Consider the following 17,308-nt stretch of genomic DNA (forward strand, 5'->3'; position numbering starts at 1 on the left):
TGTGTGTCAATACTCTTCAAGGAACTGCTAACATTACAATACTTCTGAGAGGTGGATAAGAGGTACTCCCCATTTTGCTTATAGGGAAAAAGATATTTGGTTCATATCCTTCATCTGTAAAATGGCAGAGATAGTAGGCCCTTCCAGATTTAAATCACTGAGTTAGGAAGTTGCATAAGCAGATTTTATATGATTATAGGTGTGTCTTGTCTCAGGTCAGACAGATAATGAATGGCTGAGCCAAGACTCAAACCCAGGATTTTTAATTCATTTTAAGCCTTTCCCCACACTGAACACAAGAAATAGTTTCTAATGATTAGAGTGGTCCAAAATAAAAGATCCAACAACTGCTTTTAGAGACAAAGAGTCTCTATTTAGGGATGAAAAACTTCATGTAAAAGTCTTCATGCAGAAAGCTGTAGAAAGGGATTCCCATTGAGATTTAGGTTGCCTCTGAGTTTCCATGTGTATGAGAGGGGTTTTGACTTCATGACTTCTTCCAACTTTAGAGCCTATGAATTAGGGGAGAACTTGAACCAAGGTGTCCTAGTCCAAAATGTTTCCCATGCACCACCACATGGCGGTCCTAGATTGTGGATTCTTCTGAATATGTTTGTTTTTTTTTTTTTTTTTTTTTTTTTTTTTTTTTTTTTCATTTTCTGCCAGAGTAAAAACTCCTAAGTTAGTTGATTCATAGATGTAACATCTTGGAACATGATCTGTCCTTAAGAAATGTTTTGATAGAATGAGTTTTTGATCAAGAATTTTAAAATGTGAAATTATTTACTAAAAAAAAAAAAAAAAAAAAAAAAAAAAGCAATGAATTCTTGTAAAGCAGCATTTTTTCTATTTTGTTTGTAGCCAAGTTGCAAAATCACCATGATGAGGTGTTTTCTTTTGGAGCTACATGTGATTTCCTATGAATGTAATGATACTGTGCTCAATCAAGCAGTTGAAAACATCTTCATCCTTGTCAATGACAAATTATCATCAAACAGGGTGAGCTTTCTCTGTATTGGTAAAATAAAACTATGATGTAGCTTTGTTTTTTTGTTTGTAGTTTTAGTAGGTATTTATTGATGTTTTGTTTTTACATCATCTGCCTTTTTCCTTTTATTTCTACTCTTTTGTTCTTCTCAGAAAAAAAACCTTTTATAATAAAGAATTTAGGGGGGAAATTAGCTAAAACCAAAAACAAAATTGAAAAAGTCTGATGCCATATTTCACATCTGGTGATAAAGAACTTTCCTGGAATGAATAAAAGGCTCAAGAAGGTTGCTACAGCAAGGAGACATCACTAATTTTAATCTGATTTAATGAAATCTATTCCAGTTTACACACAATTCCTAGATCATATTCGTTGTGTTTAAACAGATTGAATGGAGACTTTCCAGACATCATTTAAACACATATTATATGTTACATTCACCTTTTAGATAAAACTCATTTGATTTTAAGGAAAAAAATAAGGGGAAAATAAAATTGGGCCATTAATCAAACAGCCTTTATGAAACTTAGTATGTGTCTCACCATGTAGTGTAGATACAAAGAGTGAGATATGAGCTAAACTCAAGGTATCTCCATACTAGAATAATTAATAAACTTGTTGCTATTTGTTCTTTGCTCTAAAATAATTCATGGAATTATAGAATTGGATGTACCTTCAGAGATCATTCAGTCCAACACCTTCATTTTATAGATAAGGAAACTGAAACCTAAAGAGCTTCAAAATGAATATAACAATAAATATTTTGCTCTGTGTTGACAAAGACAAAAAGCAAACAGGCCCTACCCTTAAGGAACTTACTTTCTGACTAGGATAATATATAACAAGTACATAGATAAATCTAAAGTATCTAAGAGTTAAAATAAGTATATGAAGAGGAGGAAAGGTTTACCAAAGAGCAATTTGGGGATGGATCAGGAAAGGTCCTTTGTATTTTAAAGAAATAAAGGTCTCTAAAATGCACAGTCTTCCAGAAAATAAATTCTATTTTTAATGGCTTCCATTAACTTAGTAGTTTTTTTGATGGTAGACTGTATTTGTTCTTGTTTGTTTGTTTGTTTTTTGTTGTTATTGTTGTTGTGGTGGTGGTGGTGGTGGTTGTTTTTTTTGGGGGGTCTCAGCTGCCTAAATAGTGCCTAGCAAAGAATAAGCAGTTTTTGGGTTTTGTTTCAAATTTGTTTTGAATCAGCATAGAAAAACAGTGTAAAGTTCTTAAGGTTGAAACTAGATTTATTCACATATAACAGAAACAATTTCAGATTTTACAATTAATCAATAAAGAACTTTTTGTTTGAGAATGATAGTTTCAGGGGATAAACTTGTGGACAAATGTAATGTTTTTGCTGTTGTTGTTGCAACTTTTTCAATAGTAAAGGAAAGATAAACTCTCCTCACATTTTCTGAAAGCTCTACCCAGAAAATTCATGGGCTTTCTTAGGTTCTTAGCTAAGAACCTTGCTAAAATCTGTTTTTTTTTGTCTTCCCCTTTGGCAGAACATCAAAGAATCAGGATGCAAAGAATGTGAGGAACTAGAGGAAAAAAATGTTGAAGAATTTTTACAGAGCTTCATACGCATAGTCCAGTTATTTATTGGCACGTCTTAATATCATTTGCTGCCTTTCAGCACTCCTGTTGGTGAAAACTTTCTGCTTGGACTCTTGGACCAGGGATTCATGTCCTCAAGTCACTGGAATTTACCATTTTATCAAAGATAATGATCAAGACTATGGAATTAATTCATGTTGCAGAACAAAGACAAAAAATGAACCAATTGTCTTGTGATCTCTTTTAACTTTGTTTTAAATTTATTATTGAAGCTCTACATTGTCCTATTGTGAGTTTTAGCTTTCATCCTAAATGACATGGGATGGGAAAACAAGGCTGTTGTGCCCTGAATTGGGCCTCATATTTAAAGAACAGATGCATCTGGAAAAGACCTTTTGAAAGCAATGAAATTGGGACATTTCGATGGTACAATAGAGAGTACTGGCCCTGGAGTCAAGCGTGTGACCTTGGACAAGTCACTTAACCCTGATTGCCTCCAAAAGAAAAGAAATGAAATAAGATAGTGAGAAGAGTACTGGATTTAGAGGGAAAGGGCATGAGTTAAATTCTGCTTCTAGAATACCTTGTCCTTCTGGGGCAAGTCCCCTAATTTTTCTGGGCCATTTCCTTAATTGTAAAAGGAAGATGTTGGACAAGATAACAATCACTAGTCTTTATACAGAGCTTTAAGGTCTAAGCGACTTACAAAAATATTATTTCATTTTACCCTGGGAGGTTGATGCTATTATTATCCCCATTTGACAAATGAGCAAACTGAGACAGACAGAAGTTCAATGATTTGCCAAGTCATAGAACTAAGAAAAAGCCAGAAGTGACTGCTTTCAAAGGTCCAACCCATATGTAAATCCATGATTCACTGAGAAGAAAACTTAGATTTTGAATCTATTTAGTTCAAATACAAAATGATTTTTGAAAAACAAAGGTCAAGTCAAGATTAATGGGGTGCTTTATCATTTTTTTTTGCCATCTATTGATGACAATGAAGAATTCATAAAACTGTCTTACAGGTGATGTAACTTGTTTCCCGAACTATAAAGTGGGTACAACAATAGTACCTACCTCCCAAGATTGTTGTGAAGATATTTGGCACTTAGCATGGTGCTAGGCATACAATAGGTGCTATATAAATGCTAACTATATTACTAACCTCCGTCCTTAACAATGTCCTACTATGATGGGGCAAGATGGTTTTACCACACTCATTGCTGCATGTTTGTAAATGATGCATGACCTGTAAGTTTGTAAAGAGCTGGACAGTAGGAGAAAGAGAGAGAGAGAGTCTTTCACCTGACGTCCTAGTTTGGGAAAAAGAGCAAAGACAAAGCAAAATCAGTGAAAAAGGCAGTGGGACTATTTACACAGGAAAATGAGCACTGGCTTTGGAGTCAGAGGACAAGACTTCAAATGTGACCTCTCTGGCTGAATTCAATTTCCTCATCTGTCCAATGAGAGCGGCGGATTAGATGGCCTTTGAGATCCTTTTCAGCCCTAAATCTATGATTCTTGGAAGAAAATCACTGATTGGAGTATTTGTTTTTCTTTTTACTTGTTCAATGTATATAGAGCATAACTCTCAGGTTGTTGTCTTAAATAACATATTTTGATTTATTTCTACTCTACAACCTTTAATAGTTAATAGAAAAATGTCAGTACACTTAGGACACAGGTTCTCAGGGATGTATAGATTTTTATTTTAATGGAACCTGAATGGATCTTACTTTTATGCCTTATACAGACACACACAATGTTTGCTTTCTCTCCCCTCTCCAGAATAATCTCCTACCTACAACAGGCTCACTGCCCTGAGTTTATAACGGTCTTCAGTGTGTATTTTAGAGAATTGGGACCAGTGAGATAAATTTGATAGTATGTCTGTCACTCATGAGTAATAGGTCTAATTTCCAAAGTATTCTCAGTGTCATCATCATGGCCTGAAAGAAGGATTACAATGCTCTCAGTAATAGATGGTAGTAGATAAGCACTAGGGGAAAATAAGCTTAGGGAAAACTGGACATGATCTTGCTGGGAAAACTTGGATTGTTCATGTGTTGAGTTTATGCCCAAATGTGAAGGGCCAGATTGTCAGAAAGTTAGCTCCTGCTCATGTCTTTGACCACTGACTACTTTCAATCTCCAGGAAACTCTAGTACTCCATGAAACAGCCTGTTATTATATAGGTAGTAAGTGTCAGAGTTGAGAAACCAGGATTTTTGATTTCATCAAGTATATCTTATTTCTACACAATGTGTATATATATATATATATGTTTGTATTTGCACATATGTAAATAATATTTTATATAAGGAATTTTCATACTTCATAGGATCATAAATTTAGAGCTGAGAGAAAAGTTCACTGAGCTAATCAATCCCCTTGAAACTATGTCAAAGGACTTACCCCAACTCACACAGACATGGAGCTGTTCAGACATCAGAGGATCTGAAATCAAATATTACTTCTGATATAACTTCTCAGATTTTGAGTAAATCATGTGATTTGCCCAGTTGCTCAGTTTCTTCAGCTATAGAATAAGTAGCTGGAAAACAGAGGAGTTGAGAGGTCTGGATAAGTCCCATTTTTTTTAAACTGTGGGTTGCACCCTCATTAGGGGTCTCATAACTGAATGTGGGGATTGTAAGATTATGATTTTTTATCAGTAAATGTTTGATTTGTATACCTATTTTTATATATCTATATTCTCAAGCTCACATAAAAATTTCATGGATGTAAAAGAATCACAAGGGAAAGCCCTGGGATAGATGCCCGCCGGAAGGCCCTCTTAATTCTAGGTTTATGATCTTAAGTGAATAGAGGGTGGATTTGAACCTTGGTCTTTAAGTCCAATCAATGTCCTTTTTATATTGTACTACCTCTTGATGTTAAACATTTAAGCTCAATTGAGTAAATATGAAGCATAAATTTGTATCTTATTCAATTCTCTTTTTAAAACGACAATGATTTAGTTACGAGTTCTCTCTCCAAAAAATTCTTGGGTGCAGAGTTCCATCTATGTACACACAGAAATACCCATTTGGACAAGTCTTGCCATCTGCCCTTCTCAAGATACACTGTGTTGTGATGGACAAGATCCTGGAGTCAGGAAGTCCTTAGTTCCCATCTCATCCTTACCATCTGTATGACCACAGGTGAGTCATGACTACTATGAGCCCTAAATTTTCATATCTTTAAAATGGAGATAATAAAAGGCAATGTATGCAAAGTACTTTGCAAACCGTAAAGCACCATATAAATGTCAGTTATCATTAGCATCATCTCAGAAAAATACATTTGGTTTCTATCTCACCTTTCCCCTGAAAAGTTGAAGTCATTTTACAGAGGCTATAAATAAAACATTAATCTCTATGTCCCTGGTCTTTGAAAAGAGAGTGGACCGAATGGATATAAGACAGTAGGATCAACTATTAATACTGATTAGACTCTGTACCAAAGCAATAGTGATGAAAGTTCTCATGGGAAAAAATCTTATCTCTGGATACTGATAAGAAGAAAGGGCCATTTCAGAGGGGAGGGGCTCTGGTAATTACTAGCATAATCAGTATAAAATTAATGAGCCCAGTGATTTTATTATTGTTGTTGTAGCCATTAGATAAAGTGTCAACTCTGATTCCAATCTGGACTCAGACACTTAATGGCAGTGTGACTCTGGGCAAGTCACTTAACCCTGCTTTCCTCAGTTTCCTCATCTGTCAAACAAGATGGAGAAGGAAATGCCAAATCACTCCTATATCTTTGCCAAAAAACCTCAAATGGGTTATGAAAAGTCATAGATGACTAAAATAACTGAACAAGAAAAATTATTGTTAGCAATAACAATAACAGCTAGCATTTGTAGAGTACTTTAAAGTTTGCAAAGCACTTTATATACATTATCCCATTTGATTCTTAAAAGAGTCCTGCAGGGTAAGGACTTCTTTTTTTTTTTAATCAATGAGAAAAGAATATGTAAGAGATTAAATGAGTTATGCAATAATATCTGAGTGCTTCATGTATTTAAAAAATATTGCAAGGAATTATAAAATCATCTTAGTATTTAATGATCATGAATAGGCAGTTTTTAGAAGAAGAAATCTAAGCTATCCAGAGCCACATGAAAAATGCTCTAAATCACTAATAATTAGAGAAAGACAAATCTAAATAATTCTAAGGTATTACCTCATGCTCATTAGATTAGCTAAACTGACAAATAAGGAAAATGACAAATGTTGGAGGAGCTGTTGGAAAAACAAGAATATTAATGCACTATTGGCAGAGGTGTGAATTGTTCCAGGCATTTGGGAAAGCAACTTAGAACTATTATTAATAATTATATAAAGTTTAACATTTGTACAGTATCTATTGTATTGTTGCATTTGATCCTCACAAAAACCCTGAGAGATAGGAGTTATTATTACTCCCATTTTACAGAATAGGAAACTGAAGCAAAAAGGAGATTTAGAGTCAGACTGGTAGTAAAGGGGCCAGGTTTAAATTCCTGTCTTCCTGACTTTAGGCCCAGAACTCTAGCTGGTGAACCACCTAATTTCCTATAATCCAAAAGTTATTAAACTGTATATACTCTTTGACTTTATGACAATGCTACCAGGTCTATACCCCAAAGAGATCAAAGAAAAATGAGAAGAGCCTATATGTAGAAAAATATTTATAGCAGCACTTTTGTGGTATCAGAGAACTGAAAAGTAAAGGATGCCATACTTAGGGAATGGCTAAAAAAGTTATTATATATGGATATTATGGGATATTATCTTGCCATCAGAAATGAGCAGGATGGTTTCAGAAAAACCTGTGAAGACTTATATGAACTGAGCAGAACCAGAGCACTGTACACAGTAACAATAGTATTATAATGATGGTCATTTGCCAAAGACTTAGCCACTCTGACCAATATAGTGATCCAAGACGATTCCAAAGGATCCACGATAAAAAGTGTTCTTCACCTCCAGAGAGAAAACTGATGAACTCTGGGTAACGTGCTTTTTTACTTTCTTTATTATTTTTTTAATAAAAATATGGCTAATATCAACGTTTCACATGACCTTTTGTACATAATTAATATCATATATTGCTTATTTTCTCAATGTAGTGGAGGAACAGGAAGAAGGGAAAGAATTTTGAATTCAAAATGTAAAAAAAAATGTTAAAAATAAATATATTAAAAAAAAAAAAAAAAGAAATGAAGTGAATGATTTCAGAGAAACCTAGCTAAACAAAGTGAAGTGAACAATTTATACTGTAACAATGGTATTTTTAAAGATAAGTAACTTTAAAAGGTTTTGGAACTCTGATGAAAAAATGACCAAAAGCAAAATTCCAAAGCACTCAAACATGCTCTCCATTCCAGATATAGAAGGTGATGGATTTAGACAGTAGACTGAAGCATTTTTTAACGTAGCTAATGAGATAATTAATTTTGCTTGATCATCCATATTTTTTTTGGTTTTTCTTGCTTTTTCATTGAGTGGGGGCGAGGAATGAGGAGAGAATTTGAAAATTAAAACAAAATTGAATTCATAAAAGGAAGAAAGAGAAAGTTACCAACAGAGAAATTCTATTAAAGAGGGTGAAAGGAAGGATAGCAACAAGCATTTGCTAAGTACCAACTATGTGACGGGTGCTGTATTAAAAACACTCCAATAAAATTGTCTCATTTGATCTTTATGACAACCCTCGGAGGAAGCTGCTATTATTTTCTCATTTTACAGATAAGAAAACTTAGTCAAATAGCTATTAAATGACTTGCCCAGGAGTATACAGCTAGTAACAGATCACATTGAATTCTGGGATTCCTGAATTTGGGTTTGGCACTCTAGATGCCCCTTTCTTTAAATTAACAATCTTCATGGAATCTAATCTGGAAGGGACCTTAAAAAATCTTTTTATCCAGCCCTCCCATTTTGCAGATGGCAAAACAGATCAAGAAACATGAAATTACTTGCACAAAGTCACACAAGTATTCACTAACAGCAGTGGATTAAAAGCTAGGCTTTTTCTAACACTGGATCCAGGGTTCAGTCCAGGTATATGAAACATGTTTTGGATTGGTGTGTGGTGAGGTGATGTCAGTATCTATTTGTTAACCCTATCTTCAGTTCTTCCAAAGATCTAAGATTTTAGACACTTCCACAAGTATTGATCATCCTGCAAAACTGAGTTAATACTATCATAGATCCTACCTGAGTTATTTTGACTCTCAAATAAACTAATGTATCAGTAATACTTTGTAAATCTCAAAGCCTTAAAGAAATACAAGTTTCCTTTTAAAAATACAATTGGAGAAAATGGTAAGTTTTGAAACTTATGTAGTTTATATAATATATTGAGGATATGTAAAATTATTAGAATCCTTGGAAGAAGAGTAGAGAGTTATAATTAATTTGAAATAGTTAAGGCAATCTGATAATCAGATCATTATCATAGTTTCAGAAACCCAAACTATGTAGAATAGCAGAGCCATGGCTCAGTTAATCAACTTTTAACAATAACAAAAATGAAACCATTATTTGCCCACAAGCTTATGATGAGTCAGACATTGGATTTGGCAGCTAAGCAGGTTAATGTGCTTTAAAACTATGTATAGCCAGGAGGGAGGTGAATAATAGTTCTATTATATTCTGAAGTGCTCAGACTACATTGAGAGTGTTGTGCATATTCCTGGGCATCGTGTTTCAGGAGATATGTTAACAAAATAGAATATGTCTAAAGTGGAGGTGTTTTGATGATGAGTATACGAGAGAAGATGCAATAGAAAGATTGATTGAATTAATCCATCAATGACTCAACAAGCTCTGTGGGTAAGGCTCTGAAGAGAATGGGAGATGCTTTGTCTAGAAAAGGGCACATTTGGATGGGCAGGGCAGGGTCATCATAGCTGAGCACTTGATGGAATGTATATATTCAGTGCCATACCAATTAAACTGCCATGAAATTACAGAGATAGGGGAAAATAGTACAAAATTCATCTGGAAGAAAAAAAGATCACAAATTTCAAGGAACTTTAAAAAATGCAAACAAAGGTTGCCTAGCAGTACCAGACTTAAAATTATATTATAAAACAATGGTCATTAAAACCATTTTTGGTTTTGGCTAAGAAATAAAGTAGTTGATCAGTGGAATAGGTTAGGTTAGGTATACAAAACATAATAATTAGTGATTATATTAATCGAATGTTTGATAAACCCAAAGACACCTGCTTCTGGTAAAAAAAACTCACTACTTGACAAAAATTTCTGGGAAAATTAGAAAATAGTATATCAGAAAGTATTGACTGATCAACACCTAACATCTTATACCAAGAAAAGGTTGAAATGGGTTCATGATTTATACATAGTGATATTATAAGCAAATTAGGAGAACAAAGGATAGTCTGTCTCTCAGATCTGTAAAGAAGGAAGGGTTTTATGGCCAAAAAACTAGAAAACATGAAATGCAAAATGGACAATTTTGATTATATTAAATTAAAAAGGTTTTGTACAAACAAAACCAATGCACCCAAGATTAGAAGGGAAACAGAAAACTGGGGAAAAATTAACATCCAAAGGCTCTGATAAAAGATTTATTTCTAAAATGTATAGAAAATTGACTCAAATTTATAAGGATATTAGTCATTCTCCAATTGATAAATGGTCCAAAGATATGAACAATTTTCGGATGAAGAAACTGAAGCATTTTTAGTCATATGAAAAAAAGCTCTAAATCACTGTTGGTTAGAGAAATGTAAATCAAGACAACTATGAGGTACCCTCAGATTGGATAAGATAACAGGAAAAGATAATGATAAATGTTGAAGAGATGTGGGAAAACTGGGATACTAATGCATTGTTGGTGGAGTTGTGAACTGATCCAATCATTCTGCAGAGCAATTTGAAACTACGCCCACAGAGATATCAAACTGTGCATATATTTTAAATCAGCAGTGTCTCTACTGGTCTGTATCTCAAAAAAGATCATAAAAAGGGAAGGGGACCCATATGTACAAAAAAGTTTGTAGCAACCCTTTTTGTAGTGGCATTTAGAAGTTATTGAGTAGGATAGTGACATGTCAGAAGAGAAAACTCTATGGAGCATGGATTGGAGGGGAGAGAGATTTGAAGTAGGGAAAACTTTTAGTAGACCATTGTAATTATCCAGGCAAGAAGTATAAAGTATTTTATCTAGGATGGTGCCTAGGATTAAAGAGAAGAAGAATGGCTGAATAAGTTGTGGTATATGAATGTTATGGAATATTATCGTTCTATAAGAAGTGATTAGCAGGATGATTTCTGAAAGGCCTGAAGAGATTTACATGAGCTGATGTTAAGTGAAAGGAGTAGAACAAAGAGAAAATTGTACATGGCAACAATAAATGATCAACTGTGATGGACGTGGCTCTTTTCAACAATGAGGTGATTCTAATAGACTTGTGATGGAGAGGGCCATTTGCACCCAGAAAGAGAACTACAGGAACTGAATGTGGATCACAACATAATATTTTCACCTTTTTCATTGTTTTTTGCTTTTTTTCCTTCTTTTTCATATTTCCCCTTTTTTTAATCTGATTTTTCTTGTGCAGCATCATAGATATGGAAATATGTTTAAAAGAATTACATATATTAACCTATATTGGATTATTTGCTATCTAGGGGAAGAGAGAAGGAGGGAGAAAAATTTGGAACACAAGGTTTTGCAAGAGTAAATGTTGAAAACTATCTGTGTGTATTTTGAAAATAAAAAGCTATTATTAAAATATTAAAAAACCAAAATAATCAATATTCTGTTTCTCTGTCTTAGCTAATGTAAAGTATTCACTTGAGTGTCAAAAAGAAAAAAAAAAAACAACAACCCTTTACCTCAATAAATTTACATTTTCTCAGGGGAGAATAAAAAATATGAGCACATACAAATTATGTAAAAAAAATGAATACCAGTAAGTTGTGGTGGAGGGCGCTCACAGCTGCAGATAGTCAAGTAAGGCTTCATTAAAAGGTTTTGCTTGATCTGAGTTCTGATCTGAGATAGAGATAAGGAGGGAGAATATTAGATACATAGGAAGCAACTTGTGCAAAGGCAGGTTGATGAAAAAAAAATTATCAATCCTAGTTCATATGCTAGTGCAAAAGAAGGGGAGGAAAGTATAATAATATATTTTTCTAATATAATAATAATGTATAATAATATATTTTCTAAGTATAGAAAAATAAGTTGGGGTCAGATTGTAGAGTTTTAAAAGTCATAGGTAACAGGGAGCAATATATTGGAAGTGATTGATTGGAATAGTGACATGGTCAGAAGGGAAAACTTTTTGGCTACTCTATGGAGACTGGATTGGAATGGGGAGAGACTTGATGTAGGGAAGACCTTTAGTAGACCATTGTAGTCATCCAGGCAAGAGGTAATAAAGATTTGATCTAAGATGGGGACTGTAACATTAAAGAGAAGGGAACATCTGGGAAAGATGCAGTAGATTCAATTGAATCTATTGGGTAGGGGAAAGTGAAGAGTCAAGGATAACTTTAAGGCTGTGGACCTAAATGGTGATATCTAGAAGGAAACTTATAGGGTGGGGAGAGAAAAAAATGATGAGTTCTCCTTTGGCTAAGTGCTACCTTTCAGTCGTTTGAACTGAAAAATTTGAAGATCTTGGCCATCATTTACCTATTATTCACTTTCCAAAACAAACACTTCCTGAGACTCAATAATGGCTGAATCTCAGGATTCAAGGGGCTGTCCATACCTGCAAATATTTCTCATGAGAAGCAAGTAAAGTCAGCTGCTGAGCTACCACAACAGAGCCCTTATTTAATGGGGCTGTTCATTTAAAGCACAAGTGGATGCCACTTTGGTTCCCGGCTCAGCTGCTCTATTTCTCTGTGCACTACTGTGTTGTGTTTCTCTTTTCAAACCAACATGTGCAAAGTACTCGGGGTGGAAAATTATTTGTTGCTCAGGAGATCAACATCCAGTTTAAGCATGGAATTTTATTCCATATTTTGATTATTCTGTCTTCACACTATTCTATTCTGGTGTTTTGTTTGCTTTGCCCAGATGGTAAATGCGCCATTAAGTTTATCCAGCCTGAATTAATTATCTTTTTATAGTAAAAGAAAATCCTCTCCTTTTGACAAGTAAGATGTTTGTGTCATATTTATGAATAAATAAAGGCAGCTGTTATACACAGCTTTATTAATAGCACTGCCTCTAAACAACTCATCTGGAAAGAAATTTTCTCTCTTCAATGCTATGAAGGCTCTTGGTGAGCTCAAGTTTATTAAAGAGTGAACACCGCAATCCTATTATCCAAATTGCAGCAAAAGAAGAACAATAATATAGTCTCTGGGAAGCAACCCCTCTGGTTAGAGTCTTTAACAGCAGGTACTCCTTCCTTACCCAAATCATGCCTTTGGGATTTCAAGATCTAGTTTCTGAAAAGACACAGGAGACTGGAGGGCTGTATCTCCCAGCATCAGGAGTTAACACCCAACAACAATTGAGTGAATATGGTCTGAACTACCACCAACATTACCCCCTCTCTCCAATAAGTTTGATTTTGTTGTTGTTTTTGTTTGTTTATTTTAAAATTTGGGAAGCTTTACAATTCAGCAAGAGATCTGCCTTGAAGTTGAACTTAGAAATCCTAGAAGTCATAATCTGTGCAAAGTGTTGGGGTAGAAAATTATTTGCATAACAACACAACCATTCTCAAAGTGTTCACCCCAGCTTTCTGTTGTCTTATATTCAATCATCAGCAAGGATTCCATTTATGAGAGGCAAGAATCTTAGTTCATAACATCTTTACTATTTTTTTTTTTATTTTATAGTTCTTCTTAATGTAGGATACAGAGGAAAATTGCTGGAGTTAAATGATAATAACAGCTCTTCAGGGTTTATAAATCACTTTACATGTGTCATTTCATTTGATCCTCACTACTGCTCTTATTATCCTATTTTTACTGATTAGAGAACTGAAACTAAGAGAGATTAATTGAAAAGCTGGAGGTGACACAGCTAGTAAATGTATGAGGCAGGCTTCAAAGTAAGTCTTTTTGATTCCAACTTCATCATTCTATCCACTCCATTTACATATGTCAACATGATATAATGGATATAATTCTGGAGCCTAAAGATTCAAATGCTAAATCTGACAGAGCAAGATTTTCAATCAAGGGCAAATTATTTAATCTTTCTCTGCCACAGACACTTACCTCTCTAAGACATCTTTTAGGTCATCAATGGGTTGTGATTTACCTCAAACAATATATATTAATATAGGATGCTTAAGGACTTCTCTTAAATAATGAGCATCCTTGAAAATGCAACCTTGGAGAAAATAGCTCTTTAATTATTACAGAGAGATGTATGTTCTTCTAAGGTATAAATCTCTGACATGAGCCATAGGCCTGAAATGAAAGGATTTTGTTTCTTCAAAGAGGGCAAGGCCCCCCAATGTTCCAGTTTGGGTAATTTTACTATAATCCAAAATATTACAGGGTTTCCTCAATAAGTGTCATGATTAATCAAAAACAATCAAGCAAATTATCTATATATAAACAATCAATTGGACAACATCTGCATAATATATATAAGCTTTAACTTTATTTTAATTTGCTACTTCATTGATTAATTTAAAAATTCTTGACCAGATAAAGCAGCCAGACAGTGATTTGGGCCGAGTTCAAAGAGCCAAAGAGTGAATGCAATTTTAAGTTCAAATGTGCATAGTGCTCATAGATTCCAAGATAATGTCAAGCACAGAATACCATCTTTTTAATACAAATATTCTCCTATTGGCATGTGATTTCTAGTCACAGAACTCCCACAGCATTTAGAGAATCAAGGTGGCAGATACCCCAAAGGGAATAAGACACCTAATGGGGATAAGTAAATGGCAGCATATTATCTATCAATGCCATGTGGTCAAGGATGTGGGGTAAGATTGAAAAAATATATGATGGGAAAAGGAGACTGGGCTGGTTCTACAATAGGTGTGTTATGTTGATAGAAAGAGCTGTAATAAAACCTCCAATGTGTGGAGAACCTATGAATGAACAAGAAAAGAATCACAGATTATAAGAAGGTATGGGTGGACTGATCTCTACTCTTTCCGCATCTCCTTTTTGGTGGTTACTTATTTATTTGCTGTATTCCTCTGGTAAAATATAAGCCACTCAAGGGAGAAGGATGTTCCCTTGTATCCCAGCACCTTGTATATTATAGACATATATTTTCCCTAACACGTGCTTGTACAGCTGGACTCTACCTGGTCATCAGAGCTATAACTAGAACGAGGTGTCCACTACCACACCCATGAGATTGGATTTATAGAGCTCTTCAGGCATTTTGGATTAACTCAGCAGAAGAAAGAAAAGAATTTGGCATCTAGTTAGCAAGAGAAATTAAAAACAAGAAGCTTCCAAGTTCTTCTCTCCCCCTCACTACTCTTTCTGACTCATGTTCACTCAATGAAAATTCTGACAAATATTGTTTTCTGCCCTCCATGACACTCAGTGAATTTATCTGGTTCAGAGTCTCTCTTAAAGACTTCAAACACTTTCCTCAACTTACTAATATTTTTTATGATTTATTCTACTATTAACTTAACCCAGCTGCTCAATTTACTCATTTTCCATGACCTATTCTACTCTATTTCAACTCAAGGATGATCCTATCTTTGAACTCATTATCTCCTCACCCCAAATCTCCCTCCTTCCATACCTCCTTGTTACTGTCAAGGGGACCATCTTTTTAGTCACTCAGACTCCTATTCCATGTGTCATCCTCACTCAACCTTCCTATCCATCCTGTTGCCAAAGCTTATTGATTTTAATCTCTTGCATAGGGTTTTGTTCTACTCTGACTTTGCCACCACAGACCTTCACAGTCTGCTGCTTGGTCTCCTTGTCCCAAGTCTCTCCACTCTCCACTTCATCCTACTCAACTGTTAAAATGACCTTTCTAAAGCAAAGGACAGACCATGTCACACTATTAAGGTTGGAAAGGGATCCCAAAAGGTTGGGGTTACAGACTGGTGTCGCAAGAATTTTTAGGCTTGAACCCATCTCCAAGATAAGGGGGAAAATTTATAGTAAGCTGGATAAGTTTTAAGAGTTTTAGCAAAGAAACAGAAGCAAGAAGACACATTTATCCATGTTATTGAAATGCTAATGTTATGTAATGTTAGGGGTAGAACCAAGGAGTGGTCTCAAGAATTTTGTTATCACTGCCCAATTAACAATAAGGTTTGTAGGACTATTCTAAGACCAAAAGACTTGAAATTATTGACTGATTGTTAGAACAAGTCTCAGGATCACTAATATCTTCTCTAAAATCTAAGGGAAGAAGTATTATTATATTCCTAATTTTATAATCATTGACATATTTAAAAAAACAGAAATACCCTAAGATCAGGGTACCCTAAAGTTATTGCTGTCTCCCCCAGAGGTTATATTACATGAGTACCTCTACTCACACTCCAGAATCCCCCATCACCTTCAGCATCAGCAAGTCTTCTTACATCCTACAGGCTCATGGATGGACCCTGTGACTCAGTGACTGACCTTCCTGGGGTGAGAATGGGAACATTTCCTGACTTCCTTTGAATCCAAGGTACAATCCTATGAGAAACCTCATTCCAATCATTGCCCTGCTGGCCTCCAATCTCACATCCCCCACTGTAATGTTCTCTCTAAAATGCAATGTTCTCTGTTGAGGTTTTCTTGGGGTCTCTGGAGGCAGCCTTCCTTTCAATTGAATAATCACAAGTACAGCCAGGTGTTAAAGTCCAAATCCTTTATTATCTCTTTCAAAGTCCTATCTCCTTCACTTGAGCTGGGGTAGTTTTCTGGGGGCCTTCCAGAGTCTTGGTTTCAGTGGAGAAGCGAAAGAGGAGAGCCTGTCACCAAGGTGGTGTGAGATGGGATGAATCTGTCTGAGTCCAAGGGCTTGTGTTCCAGCCTTAAGCCTCCAGCCTTCTGTCTGCTTGTCTCTGAATCTCCCTGGCTGAGTATAAATCAATCATTATATCACTAGGAAACCATTATTTGTTGTAGGATTCTGGCCCATAACATCTCCTAGTAGGATCAAATCAATCATACTGAACCATGCTAAATTAGATAACTATTGTCTCTATCAATTCACTGACTTAGTACCTTGTAAGTAAGAATCCTTTGTTTCAAGTTCAGAGCTCTGGCCCATAACATCCCACAAACTACATGTTCAGTAGAAGTTTTCCACTCAACATATCCAAAGTGGAATTCATTATCTTTTCCTTTATACACTTTCTTTCACACTCCTTTTTTCTCTGTTACTGTTGTTATTTGGGTCCCAATTGGCTCATATTGAATGTAAATAACAATCATTTCTGCTTTGGCCAGAAACCCTGAGGGTCTCCCCATCCCAGATTTATTTATTTACTATTCTGATTTTTGTTTTTTGGACTAAGTCAAAGAGGAGATCATTTGCCTCAATTGCTACCCATTTTTAATCACAAATGGGTATAGCCTTAGTCAATTTGAGACCTGTTGAAGTCCAAGGTCTCCCTCTGTATCCAGGGCCATCTCTAGTCGTCCTGATTTATATCTGGCTACTGGACAAGAAGGTTCTGGAGGGAAAGGAAGACAGGTCACTTTGTACAGCCCTCCCTCACTCGCATGTCATGGCACTGGTTCTCTGAAGTCATGGTCCTCTTGGAGAAGGATAAACAAACAACCATTTTCTTATTTCTGCAGGCTTGTGATCTAGATCTT

At 35.2% G+C, this 17,308-nt stretch overlaps 1 protein-coding gene across 8 annotated transcripts in view; it reads left to right on the top strand.

Annotated features, from left to right (window-relative positions):
* Positions 1-10,543, top strand: part of IL15 (interleukin 15) — a 157,904-nt gene extending 147,361 nt beyond the window's left edge. For 7 of the 8 annotated variants that reach the window (XM_074276390.1, XM_074276392.1, XM_074276391.1 and 4 more), the window contains 2 exons: positions 862-999; positions 2,501-3,092. In XM_074276390.1, the coding sequence (XP_074132491.1) occupies positions 862-999; positions 2,501-2,611 (249 nt within the window). In that variant the 3' untranslated portion in view covers positions 2,612-3,092. Of the gene's footprint in view, positions 1-861; positions 1,000-2,500; positions 3,093-5,572 lie in introns of those variants that run through there. The other variant, XR_012483630.1, reaches the window with a different exon arrangement.
* Positions 10,544-17,308: the final 6,765 nt, after the last annotated feature.

The sequence above is a fragment of the Sminthopsis crassicaudata genome, chromosome 6 (assembly GCF_048593235.1).
Source record: "Sminthopsis crassicaudata isolate SCR6 chromosome 6, ASM4859323v1, whole genome shotgun sequence".
In the NCBI taxonomy this organism is placed as follows: domain Eukaryota; kingdom Metazoa; phylum Chordata; class Mammalia; order Dasyuromorphia; family Dasyuridae; genus Sminthopsis; species Sminthopsis crassicaudata.